General features: G+C 34.8%; 1 protein-coding gene across 1 annotated transcript in view; it reads left to right on the top strand.

Moving 5' to 3' along the window:
- Positions 1-13,280, top strand: part of ADCY10 (adenylate cyclase 10) — a 113,489-nt gene that overhangs the window by 57,262 nt on the left and 42,947 nt on the right. Inside the window, exons 14-17 of the mRNA XM_074266511.1 lie at positions 860-1,013; positions 2,926-3,118; positions 3,527-3,613; positions 10,445-10,719. Coding sequence (XP_074122612.1) covers positions 860-1,013; positions 2,926-3,118; positions 3,527-3,613; positions 10,445-10,719 — 709 coding nt within the window. The remainder of the gene's footprint in view (positions 1-859; positions 1,014-2,925; positions 3,119-3,526; positions 3,614-10,444; positions 10,720-13,280) is intronic.

Here is a 13,280-nt window from a genome sequence, read left to right as displayed (position 1 = left end):
GTATGTCCTTCAGGATCAAGGTAAACAAGTCACATCATCCTTTTAAACATTTGAAGAATACTCTTTTGGCCTCTTAATTGTTTTTTCTCCAAGTTAAATATTACCAATTTCCTTGCCAAGTCCTAAAATAGTGGAATTTGTCATCTCCTTGATAACCTGGCTACTCACCTTTGACCTCATTAAAAAAAAATTAAATACACAGGTCCCATTCTTGGCTCTGCCTCTAGCATTGTATTTTCCTCAATGTTTTATTTCCCCCAGTTTAACCATGAATTATAACTTCTCATCGCTGTGTTGAAACTGCTCTTATATTATCCTTGGGGGATGAGAATCTAGTGATAAAATTCTCTTTATAGGAAATGGAAACGAAGAGGAAGAGGACGTTTAGAACTACTAATGTTTATAAATACACACACTTTAAGTTTCTAGATGGCTTTTGCCACAAATTCCCATATGGTAAATAGTTTAAATATTCAACTCATTTTGCAGATACAGAAACCAAGAGGTGGTATGATTTTTTTTTTTTTTTTTTTTTTTTTTTGTGGATACACTGTAAATTCTATATAATTAAGTTTTATTTCCTGGTAATGTTTTCAAATTCTTCTAAAGAAATTGATTATAAATATAAATATTGAAATGGACATAAATAGAAAGCCATGCATCAAAAATGGTGGTATCATGGACCATTTTAGTCACCTTTGAGCTCTGAAAGTATTAGGTTTTCACGTTTAATTCTTGTGATACAAATGCCCTGGCAAATTATTAGCCAGCTACCTTGAGAAGTCCTTAGGCATTTTAAGCTTGTCTTTGGAACTTCATTTGATTGGGCTTTCCTGTCCTGTTTCTTTTTTCCTATTAGGGCGTAATAAGGAGATCAGATTGTTTCTATATAATATGAAGCAATTTCTGCTGGCAAAAAGCAGCCAAATTCTAATGTTTGAAGGTGTAACAGGATACGGAAAAAGCCAGTTAATTAATGAACTAGGTTATCTGGCACAATCTGAAGACCACAGGTTAGTGTCCTCACAATCACTTTGGGAAACTTGCAGAAAACAAACTATACTTCTCTTTTTGGTAACAAGTCTGTCTTTCTCTTCTATTTCTCCGGTTATTATTATTAACATTATCTCTAAGTGTCTCTTTCCCAACCTGATTTGATAACTGGACAATCAGGAGCACAAAATGTGGAACACATTTGTAAAATGTGTTTTCCAAGCATTTTGGAGCTAGGAAGGGACTTTGTCTGCATCTAACTCAAATCTGCCCTCCATTTTCACCATTTTGGTGAGGATAAGGAGACTAAGGCCCAGAAAAATGAGTGAGTCACTCAATTTCACGTCAAATAGTTATGGGTCAGGGTTCAGACCTAGTGCTCTCAGCTCTAAATTGCCTTTTCCAAAGTTCCACAGCTGCCTCTGTTGACCCCTTCTGTGAGAATGAAGCATTGGGATACTTTACACACTCTGAACAGCAAAAGCAACAAGGATTGGGATTCTTCAAAGCCAGATCCAGTTAACAATGAGTTTATTTACTGAGCATCTAAGACCTTGTTCTAGATGCTGCAGAAGAGACCCAGCCAGTCAAGACTCATCATCCAATGCTTTGGGGACTTGAAATGTAGCTGGTGAAAAGTATATCAAAGTGAAAAGTTAACCCAAAGACCCTGGATTTCTTCTGGTCAAATTCTTCCTCAGAGAATTTCTAATAAAGATTTCTAAGATGAGGAATATGTTCAAAGTATAGTCTTAAGAAAATTAATTTGGCAGCATTATCTATCAGTTCACTGAGGGAGAGGTCTGAGAGGGGAGACAAAGAGAGCTGTAGATTTCAGAAGCTACTACAATAATTCAGTTTTGAGGGAACAAGGGACTCTACTAGGAAGGGAAGATGAAGGGAAAGCAAGGGAGATGTAATGAGAAGAGAATAAAGAGAATGGTTAAGAGGGAAGGCTTGTTAAGGTTTGGTCATTAGATGGATATTGGAGCCAAAGAAGTTGAAGATTATTTTTATTTATTTATTTATTCATTTTTTTGCTGGGGCAATTAAGGTTAAGTGACTTTCCCAGAATCACACAGTTAGGAAATGTGTCTGAGACCGGATTTGAACTCAGGTCCTTCTGACTTAGGACCAGTTAGGGCTGGTGCTCTATCCACCTAGCTGCCCCAGTTTTGAAATTTTCAATCTTGACTTGTTGCCCCCCTTCTAGAACACTACCCTAAGTTTAAGATACATTGGAGAGCTCATGAGCTTCCGTTGATGTGTTTCTTTTACTAGATGTCATATTAATTCAAAGGATGAAGCATTGAATTTTATAGCAAATCAAGATGAATGACAGGAAAGACTTCCCTCATATCCATAGGAGACATGTATAAATAATCAGTATTATTAACAGACAGTCATAGATGAGATGACTTTCAAAGTATGGTGATTTCTTACTCTTGCCTGGAAAGTCTGAAAGTAGTAACAAAGAAGAACCTAACTTTAGGAAGCCACTGTAATAGCTTAGGTGTGAGGTGACAATTATGTAGGTACCAAATATCACATTCCGTATTCTCCCCACTAGACAAATCTTTGACTTTGGTGAAAGCCAGATTATATTATCTTCCCCAGCACTTAGCACAATGTCCCAGGCACATAGTAAGCACTTCATAAATTAAGATTTAGCTTTCAGAGCTAGGAAGAAGGCTTAAAGTGAGAGAGAGAGAGAGAGAGAGAGAGAGAGAGAGAGAGAGAGAGAGAGAAAGAAAGAGAAAGAGAGGGAGAGAGAGGAGAGAATACATTAGAAGCATAGAAGGTCTCTTTAATTAAAAAGGATCATTTCAAATTGAGCCATGAAGAAGTATTTCCATGACCCCTCTCCTCCTCGTCTTCCCAACAGAAACCTACCAAGAATTATAATTTGACCTTTGATTTTCTAACATGCAGGATCATTGCTATAGGATTGACTAAGGTCAGCATACATCAGTATTTCTACACCATTCAGTTACTCATGGGCAGTGTCCTGGGCCTTGATACCTGCAAACATTACAAGGAAAGACAACACAATCTGGAAGGGAGGGTCCAGAACTGTTTGGATGAAAAGTTCTATTGCATCCTCAATGACATTTTTCATGTTCAGGTAATTAGGCAAATGCCAGTTTTGTTTTGTTTTGAAAGAAATGCATATCATGGTGTTTGATGATTCCTACTGATTCCCTTCTGAATTCACATACCTTACTCTTACTGCTCTCATGCCTCGCCAGAGGGAAGCACATTTTCCAGTTCTACCTGTCTCTAAATTTTCATTCTTGGATAGAGGAGAGGAAGTGGGGTGGAAAGGATGAGAAATTAATATTAAAATGGTCCATCTTGATGATTGACTTTTCTTTTTTCCCTTCTTAATCATTTTCTTAGACTTAGATATAAAGGGTACAAAATCATTTTATTCTAATTGAGGTCATGCCAAGGCCTGGACACATCTTGCCCTAGAATTGCTTTTCCTACATGCATTCCCCTAAATTGAATAAACTAATTGCTTTATTTCTAGTTCCCCTTGACAAGAGAAGCTTGCACAATGAGTGGAGAAAAAAAGCAAAAGGAAATAGAAGACTTGTTTATGAACATCCTAAAGGAGGTATGTGTATTTCTGGATTAGGGGAATGGGGAATTTGTAATCCTTGTAAAAGATAGGCAAGAAGCAAAGGTCCTCAAGTTAAGTTGACAATAAGCTTGTAGATTTGTGAATTCTTCTTTGGAAAGAAGAAAGGTTTCCTCCTCCCTTTTAATTCTTCAGGTTGGAAATTGATTTGCAAATTAGAGATGATAGAAGTAATTGTTTTAAGATTCCAGCAAGAAACTTAAGTTCTTTCCCTCTTTCTCTATCTTTGTCTGTCTCGGCTGTTTATCTGTCTGCCTGTCTCTGTATTTCCCTCTATTCTTCCACTCCCTTCCTTCCTTCCTTCCTTCCTTCCTTCCTTCCTTCCTTCCTTCCTTCCTTCCTTCCTTTCTTCCTTCCTTCCTTCCTTCCTTCCTTCCTTCCTTCCTTCCTTCCTTCCTTCCCTCCCTCCCTCCCTCCCTCCCTCCCTCCCTCCCTCCCTTCCTTCCTTCCTTCCTTCCTTCCTTCCTTCCTTCCTTAAACTTTCCTTCCTTCCTTAAACTTTCCTTCCTTCCTTCCTTCCTTCCTTCCTTCCTTCCTTCCTTCCTTCCCTTCCTTCCTTCCTTCCTTCCTTCCTTCCTTCCTTCCTTCCTTCCTTCCTTCCTTCCTTCCTTCCTTCCTTCCTTCCTTCCTTCCTTCCTTCCTTCCTTCCTTCCTTCCTTCCTTCCTTCCTTCCTTCCTTCCTTCCTTCCTTCCCCATAACCAGGAAGATCAGAGTTCAAATCCAGCCTCATTTAAGTATTAATTGTGTCATCCTGGGTAAATCATTTAAACTCTGCCTGACTCCCTTTCCTTAACTATGAAATGGGGATAATAATAGCATCTACCCTCCAGGAGTGTTGTGAGGGTCAAATGAGAATATTTATGAGGAGTTTTGTACTTTGGCACTTCCCTTCCCCAGCTCTGAGAATTTCATAGGCTATTAGCCTTTCTGAAATGCTCTTTTCCCTCATCTCTGCCTGTCTGCTTCACTGGTTTCTTTATCTTAGCTAAAATCCCACCTTCTATAAGAAACATTGTCTGATCTCCCTTAATTCTATTTTATTTATTTATTAAATCTTTTTATTTTCAAAGCATATGCATGATCAATTTTTTTTATTTAGAATTTTTTTCACAGTATATATGCATAAGTAATTTTTTTTATAATATTATCCCTTGTATTCATTTTTCCAAATTATCCCCCCCCTCCCTCTACTCCCTCCCCCCCATGACAGGCAATCCCATACATTTTACATGTGTTACAATAAAACCTAGATACAATATATGTGTGTAAATACCATTTTCTTGTTGCACATTAAGTATTAGATTCCGAAGGTATAAGTAACTTGGGTAGATAGACAGTAGTGCTAACAATTTACATTCACTTCCCAGTGTTCCTTTTCTGGGTGTAGTTGTTTCTGTCCACATGATCAATTTTTTAACATTAACTCTTGCAAAACCTTGTGTTCCAACTTCCTCCCCTTCCCCATTTCCTCCCCTAGAGGGCAAGTAATCCAATATATGTTAAACATGATAAAAATGTATCTTAAATACAATATATGCCTACATATTTACACAATTATCTTGTTGCACAAGAAAAATCAAATCAAAAAGGGAAAAAAAAATGAAAGAAAATAAAATGCAAACAGACAACAAAAAGTGAAAATGCTATGTTGTCATCCATACTCAGTTCCCACAGTCCTCTCTCTTTCTCCCTTAATTCTAGTACCTTTTTTTTTTCTTCTGAGATTCTCTCCCATTCATCCTGGATATATATTAATCTGTGAGCTCCCTAAGGACAAAGATTGTCTTCTGCCTGTACAGTGCCTCTTATATAGTTAATGCTTAATAAATGCTTAGTGACTGATTAAATATTTAATTGAAATTTATTACTCTCTATCTGTCTTTCCATTGGGCTAAAAACCCCAAGTTCAATGATAGTCATATGACACGGTTTCCAATACTCCAGTGTCCACTTTGTTAATATCCTTCTTAAAATATAAGGCTCAGAACTAAATGATATGATCAGGATAGCTTTCTATTTGGGATGAGAATCTGGTGCATGTGCAGAGTGCTGGGCAAGGGGACTTGCTGCAATCTGGGGAGTATCATGATGACTAGCAAAGGGAATGTCTTGGAGAGACTGTGGAACATGTTCAGACTCTGTGCATATTGTGGAGGAGGCATTCACAAAAGTGGGTCAGCATCAGCTAACCAGCTTCTGATTAGAACTATGGGGGTAAAGAAGACCTGAGTTCAAATCCTGTTTGTTATGAGACCCTGCATAAGCCATGTAAACTCTGTCTCAGTTTTCTCATCTGTAAAATAGGGACAATAATAGACCTTCCTCCCAGGGTTATTGTGAGAAGCAACTGTAACAATCATTATAAAAAGCTTAGCACAGTTTCTGTAAGCATTATATAAGTGTTAGTGTCACCAGCATCAAGTATTATTATTTGCTCCTGATATATCTCTTGGACTATCATCAGCCTTGAGGATTCTGAAAGATCAGGAGAGAGCCCCACAGGAATTCAAGAATCTCAGTCCAAAATGTGTTTTATAGCTCTTGCAGTACTGATGCCCTAAAGAGCAAAGAGCACAGAACAACCACATATAATATGAAATTGATAGAGCTCAATTTTCAGGAGGGAATGGAACATTTGCAAAAAATTTGCCTAGTAGAGAATAAAAACAAATACATAAATATTAAACACATTCTTTACTGACTATAAAAAAGTATGCACTTAAATGCTTAAATTTTTATTAATTTAAATTTTATTTTTATTTTAAATTTTTATATAAATTAGACATATTTTAAATAAAATATTTAAATTCTATATGTGTTTATATATGCGATATAAATATGTAATTATATCATAAAATTGGTGTGAAAAAACACTAAAAGATAATTGGAGACAATCCACAAAAATTACTGAATCAAAGAACAAATAATGTAAATAATAGGAAATTTCACCAAAGAAAATCACAATTGGATAAAATGTCAAAAAAAAATGTTTTAAATATTAAAAATTTTAAGATACAGCTAAACCAGGCCTTCGGAAAAATTTTATATAACTATACCTCAATAGATATCAATCAATAAAGGTAAGGAAATGAATCCAACATGAAATTAAAACCATTGGAAAAATACCAAAAAATTTCAACTAGGCATCAAAATATAAATTCTGAAAATAAAGAAGAGATTTTGACAAAATTGAAAGTAAAAAAAGAATTGATAAGTAAACATCGCTGATAAAAAATATGCCAAATAAAATATCAACTAGTCTTTAAAAAGAGAAAACTACATTAATAGTGTCAAAAGAAAAATTACACATTCACAACAAATTAAGAAATAAATGGAAATTATTGGAAACTATTTTCCTTAAGTATATATACTAATAAAACTAACAAAAATATTTTTTAAAATATAAAATACCTATCTTAACCCAACTTCAAAAAAAGAAATTTAACAAATTCTAAATGAACTCCCAAAGGTTAAAAAACAAAAACTCAAGATGGATTTGTAAATTCTAGCAAATAGTCAAAGAATAATTAATTTCAATGTTCTATTAGCTCAGGAGTGTGCTGGAGCCAGCTTAGACAAAGACCAATTGTTAAATTTTCATTGTAATCATTTACTTCTTGAAAATTAGCAAATGCTACAAATCCAGATTTGATTTATTGTTTTGTTAATGGCCTAGACTTAAAAAAGTGATGGAGTAAATGTTCAATTAATTAAGATTAAAAGTGTGTTGTATATGAATTCTCTTCCGATTGTTAAATATTTATCAGTTCCTTCCTATATAAATGCTTTGTAAAAAAAAAAAAAAAAAAAAAAAAAAAAAAAAATTCTTTCTTTACCACACTAAATATGGCATTGCTATTTAAACCAGAGAGAGTAAACTGCTGACCTATAGACCAATATACTTAATATTATTGCCAAAATTTTCCACAAAATGAGCCAATACTATATGTATTTAAAATTCAGATTTGGTTTATACTCCAGATGCAGAGTTGTTCCAGTATTAACACAATCAAACTCCAAAGAGACGAAATGATTTAAGAAAGCACCTCACAGAGTAGAGGACATTTGTCTCCACTAATTAGGAGAGAGTCCCAGACTGAATGGACTTTGGAACTGGGGATAAGCCATTCACATGATAGAAAAGGTTGAACTTTGTTATAACTATAACTTAGATATTTTTAAATATGTCAATAGTCCATTCTACTTTGTTCAAAATGAAGGGGGAGGAATGTGTCAACGAAGCCTTTTCCAGATTTAAAAAAAACAAAACTAATTGGTTTGGAAGGATTTAGAAAGGAAAAGAGTGTGTCCTCCATTTTGACACCTACATACAGATGTACTGAATACCTTTCAGACAAAATGTCTTGTGCAGAAGGGAGAAGTTAAGGTGTGAAATGTTAGGAAATTATGTACTCATCTTGAAAATAAGGCAAAATCGAAAGGAAAAAACATCTCTGCCCCTGAAAGAGAAAATATGTTTCCTTGGTGTTTGGTTTACTTTGGCTCTGTTTTGTGTTTTCCCATATAAGTGTGATTTACTTGCTTAGATTTTAAAATTTGCTTAAGTCTTATGCTTCTATGCCTTCCAATCTGGTTTTATAATATATATTTGTGTTTATGTATAGCCTTCACCTGTCCCATTTCCAATAAGGTTCTTAAGGTCAGGGACTGGGTCATTTTCACCTTCATTTTTATGTCCCCAGAACTTGCAAAAAGTGTGAGCTTAAATGCTTACTTAATTAGAATGAATATCATTCAGACTCACTCTGGAACTTGGCTTTAGCCTGACATTATTGCCTCTTAACTGGTCAGCCACACTTATCCATTGCCACCTGGTGGCAGATAAAAATGTTATAGGGAGCTTGAAATAGAAAGAGGAAATCTAATTCATGTCCAACTGCAAACCAGAATGGCAACTGGTAGTTATCAATTGAGATACTGTGACAGTCTATTGAAGAAAAACTATTAATGCTTTATTCCAAGCTTTAAGTCTAAATATGCCATAAAAAAGTATTTAACATTATTTTATATCCTAATATTTCTAAACTTATAAAGAGAAACCGGCATAGTTCTTCCATGTCTCCGGACATCTCTCTACCCTATTACAATTTGAGATAGCATTTATAGGAATCCTGAAAAAAAAGTCACAACTTTAAAGCAGTTTTGTTTTAACTTTCCAAAACAATGGTCACTTAATCTTCAACTACAATTATCCTATTTCTTTTGAATCATTCCCTTTAAGGACTAACAGGAAGATTTTCTGTGGTCAGTATTCTATTAAGAAAGAGAGCAATAACTCTAGGTGGATCTTAGCCCAAAGGCTTGCTGAGTTGGAGAAGCTAATAATCTTAACCAAACAAGAATATACCTTTTGTTCAAAATTTGCTTTTATGCTTAATCCTGATTTCTTAATCCTTTTTGCTCTTAATCCACTTTATCCAAGGTGATAAACCTGGGAAGGATTTCTAGACTAGAACTGTAATGCACTTAGTAAAAACCTAACATAGAACAATATTTATTTCTTAATATTTCTAAAAAAAACTAAAAGGAAGTTTCACAATGGGTTTCTGGGGTAACTAGGTAGGCCAGTGGATCGAGTGCTGGGTTTAAAGTCAGGAACACCAGAGTTCAAATCTCAACTGTCACAAGTCACTTAACCTTAATTCCTTAGGTCCTCTTCTGTTAGATGGGGATGAGGACACACTAAGAGAAGTAAATAACAAACCTCTCCAGTATCTTTGCAAAAAAAAAAAAACCCCCTTGGACAGAGGGTTACTGGGTCACAAAGTCAATCATGACAAGCATATAACTAATCATGTGAAGTGCTTATATTTAGTAAAACCTTTAAAACTTCAGTCATTGGTAAAGGGGCTGTCTATATTAGGAAAAACTGCATTATCTAATCAGTTTTAATGAAATGAAATTATATTAATATTTACTACTGGAACTTAAACTTAGAAACCAAAGTGAGATCAAGTAGATATCTGTCTAAGTCCAAACGTATTGATAAGATAAAAGATATGTTCACTTAACATACCAGGCATTGGCACATAAATGGATTTCTCTAAAATCTGATCTGTGAGGTAAAGATGAGATTTATGTTTTTAAATAGTTCTTTCTCCTGATTTTGTTTATACTATGAATTTGTACTGTTCAAATGTTTACATATATATATATATATATATATATATATTTTTTTTTTTTTTTTTTTTTTTGAGGCAATTGGGGTTAGGTGACTTACCCAGGATCACACAGCAGGAAGTATTAAGTGTCTGAGATCAAATCTGAACTCAGGTCATCCTGATTTCAGGGCTGGTGCTCTATCCATTGCATCACCTAGCTGACCTGTTCATAAATTTCAAATAGATAGAAACTGAATTCTTGAGATTTTACTATATTTGAGTTTTTCCTTAAAACTAATCACTTCTAGGAACACTGGGAAGCGAATGTAAATTGTTAGCACTACTGTCTATCTACCCAGGTTACTTATACCTTCGGAATCTAATACTTAATGTGCAACAAGAAAATGGTATTTACACACATATATTGTATCTAGGTTATATTGTAACACATGTAAAATGTATGGGATTACCTGCCATGGGGGGAGGGAGTGGAGGGAGGGAGAGGATAATTTGGAAAAATGAATAAAAAAAAAAAAAAAAGAAAAGAAAATTAATCAAAATTAAAAAAAAAAAAAACTAATCATTTCTAACTGCCAACAAAATAAATATATGCATATATATACTTTTCGGATGAAAACTGAAATCCTACACCAACTTGGATTTTGTCTTCCCTACTTTGTTCAGACAAGTAAAACCGAAAAGCTGATTTTCATTATTGATGAAGCCCAGTATATTGACATAATCTCTTGGGAATTCTTGGAGCAGCTGATCCAGAAACTTAATGTGTTCCTTATCATGTCACTATCTCCTTTCGTTGATGCCCCCTGCAAATCTGCTGATGCCATCATGAAGAACAGGAATACTACCTATGTCGTCATTGGTGAGATAAGTTCGAAAGATATAAGGTCCAAGGTCTGTCTTGACCTCAGTGTGGCCAGCATCCCCAAGGAGCTAGAAATGTAAGTGACCCCATTCTTACTCTGGGACTTTGGTAACTAACAGCAAAACAGGTCAGGCGATCATAAATGAAAAAGGGAAGAGGGCCCTCATCCTGAGTTGGGTTCTATTCTGTAGTAGCCTAGGAATATAGGAAAACAGATTTGGGAGGGCAAGGTCAAGTAATCCATCCCACAACTGATTTCTGAAAGGATCATAAGGTTGATAACAAACTTATTTGGCTGACCTCCAATGTAAATTTAAAAATTAGGTATTAAATTATAGCTATGGCCTTTTTTTTCCCCTCTGAGTACCTACTGTAGATATGAATTATTTGTAGGACACAAGGGGATTTTCTTTATTCCTTAGAAACAATTTACTTTCATTCTCCATCTGGAGAACCTATGTTGCACACTGTAGTGCGATTATTATGATCTTTATTGTTATTAGGACCATTATAAGGAATTGTTTTTTATTAGAGCTACTGCCCCTTCTTTTACTCATTACTCTTTCTGCCCCCAACTCCAGCCTGCAATATTGCCCACTATAACTTCTGCTTAGGATTCTTCAGCTTTTGCTTTTTAGTGGCATAATACCATAAATACTGTTTCCCTTTTCTCTTAACATCAAATGGTAGTCAAGGATATGCACTCAGTTCAACTGTGAACAGGCATCATTGTGGACAAACATTACAGGTTATTTCCCAGTACAAAGGACACTTTGTCTCTACCATGTCTGAAGACTACTTGGGTCATCCCTAAGGATCCAGATGAGATCCTCACATTTAATCAGAAGGGATACTCTGTAGTTTTGGAAGATTGATGCTGACCCAGAATTAGCTGGATCTTCAAGGAGTTTGATTCAGGGACAGTCGGACAAGATCCCAGGGCACTGAGGAATTTGACTTAATTGTACTTTCTTAATTTCACTTTATATTTCAATATAGGATTTCCCAAAAATCTCAGGGCAATGTTTTGCCTTAATAATTTTAGTAGTGTAAATGCTACAAAGTTACAAAAAGCATCATTTGAAAGGTTAATTATTTACATTTTAAAATATCAATATGTTGTTTCTGATAAAGGCCTCATTTCTAAAATATATAGAGAACTAAATCAAATTTATAATTATACAAGTCATTTCCCAAATGATAAATAATCAGAGTATATAAACAATTTTCAGATTAAGAAATTAAAGTCATTTATACTTATATGAATAAAATGCTCTAAATCACTGTTGATAGAGAAATGCAAATTAAGACAACTCTGAGGTACCATTGCACATCTATCCAATTGACTAAGATGGCAGGAAAAGATGGTGACAAATATTGGAGGGAATGTGAGAAAACTGGAACACTAATGCATTGTCAGTGGAGTTGTGAAAAGATCCAATCAATCTGGAAAGTAATTTGGAACGCTGCCCAAAGGGCTATAAAATGTGCATACTCTTTGATCCAGCAGTGTCTGGGCCTATATCCCAAAGAAATCATAAGAGAGAAAACAATTCACATGTGTAAAAATGTTTGTAGCAGTTTGTTTTTGTAGTAGCAAGATTATTGTGGGGGGAATATATGAATAAATTTAGATTTAAACAATAAAAAAAGAAACTTTTTTCAATGACTGCTCAGTAACTGAAATCAGGTATTGGAAATTGGAAATTGGAAAAATTTATTGGAAATCTTAGCCTTAAGAGCATTCAAAGAATAAGGGCTTTTTTTCCTTTAATAGTGTTTTATTTTTCTAATTACATGTAAATATAGTTTTCGACACTAATTTTTTGTAAGATTTTAAGTTCAAATTTTTTTTCTCTCTTTCCTTTACCTCTCCCCTCCCCAAGACAGCAAGTAATCTGGTAGAGAGTATACACATACAGTTATTTCTCTATTAATCATGTTGAGAAAGAGAGATAAGAACAAAAGAGAAAAAAAAAACACAAGAAAGAAAAAAAACAAGTAAATTAAAAAAAAAAAGTTTTGATTTGCATTCAATCTCCATAGTTCTTTTTCTGGATGTGGAAGGTATTTTCCACCCCAAGTCTATTGGAATTGTTTTGGATCATTGTATTGCTAAAAAGAGCTAAGTCTGTCATAGTTGATCATCACATACTCTTGCTGTTACTGTGTACAGTGTTCTCTGGTTCTGCTCACTTTACTCAGCATCTGTTCATGTAAGTATTTCCAGACTTTCCTGAAATCAGCCTGTTCATCATTTCTTATAGAACAATAATATTCCATTATATCATTTGCTAGAACTTATTTTGCCATTCTCCAATTGCTGGGCATCTACTCAATTTCCAATTCCCTGCCATTATAAAAAGAGCTGCTACAAACCTTTTTGTCCTTTCCCCTCTTTTATGAACTCTGGCAGTTGTGCACCATACTTCTAGTTGAATGATAGTTTGCTTCTCCTCTTGTTATCATGCCTCTGCTGATATCTCACCAAGGGTATTTAAGGAAGAACATTAAAAAAAGAAAGAAGGTGGGAGTGAGGAGAAGAGGAAGAGGAGCAAGGGAGGAGAAAAGATTAAGGGGAAGGAGGAAGGAAATGAGATCATTTCCCTGTAAATTGGTGATCAGGAAGCTATAGGA

This window comes from Sminthopsis crassicaudata, chromosome 4, assembly GCF_048593235.1.
Source record: "Sminthopsis crassicaudata isolate SCR6 chromosome 4, ASM4859323v1, whole genome shotgun sequence".
NCBI classification, from domain to species: domain Eukaryota; kingdom Metazoa; phylum Chordata; class Mammalia; order Dasyuromorphia; family Dasyuridae; genus Sminthopsis; species Sminthopsis crassicaudata.
This window is presented reverse-complemented; position numbering and strand designations above follow the sequence as displayed.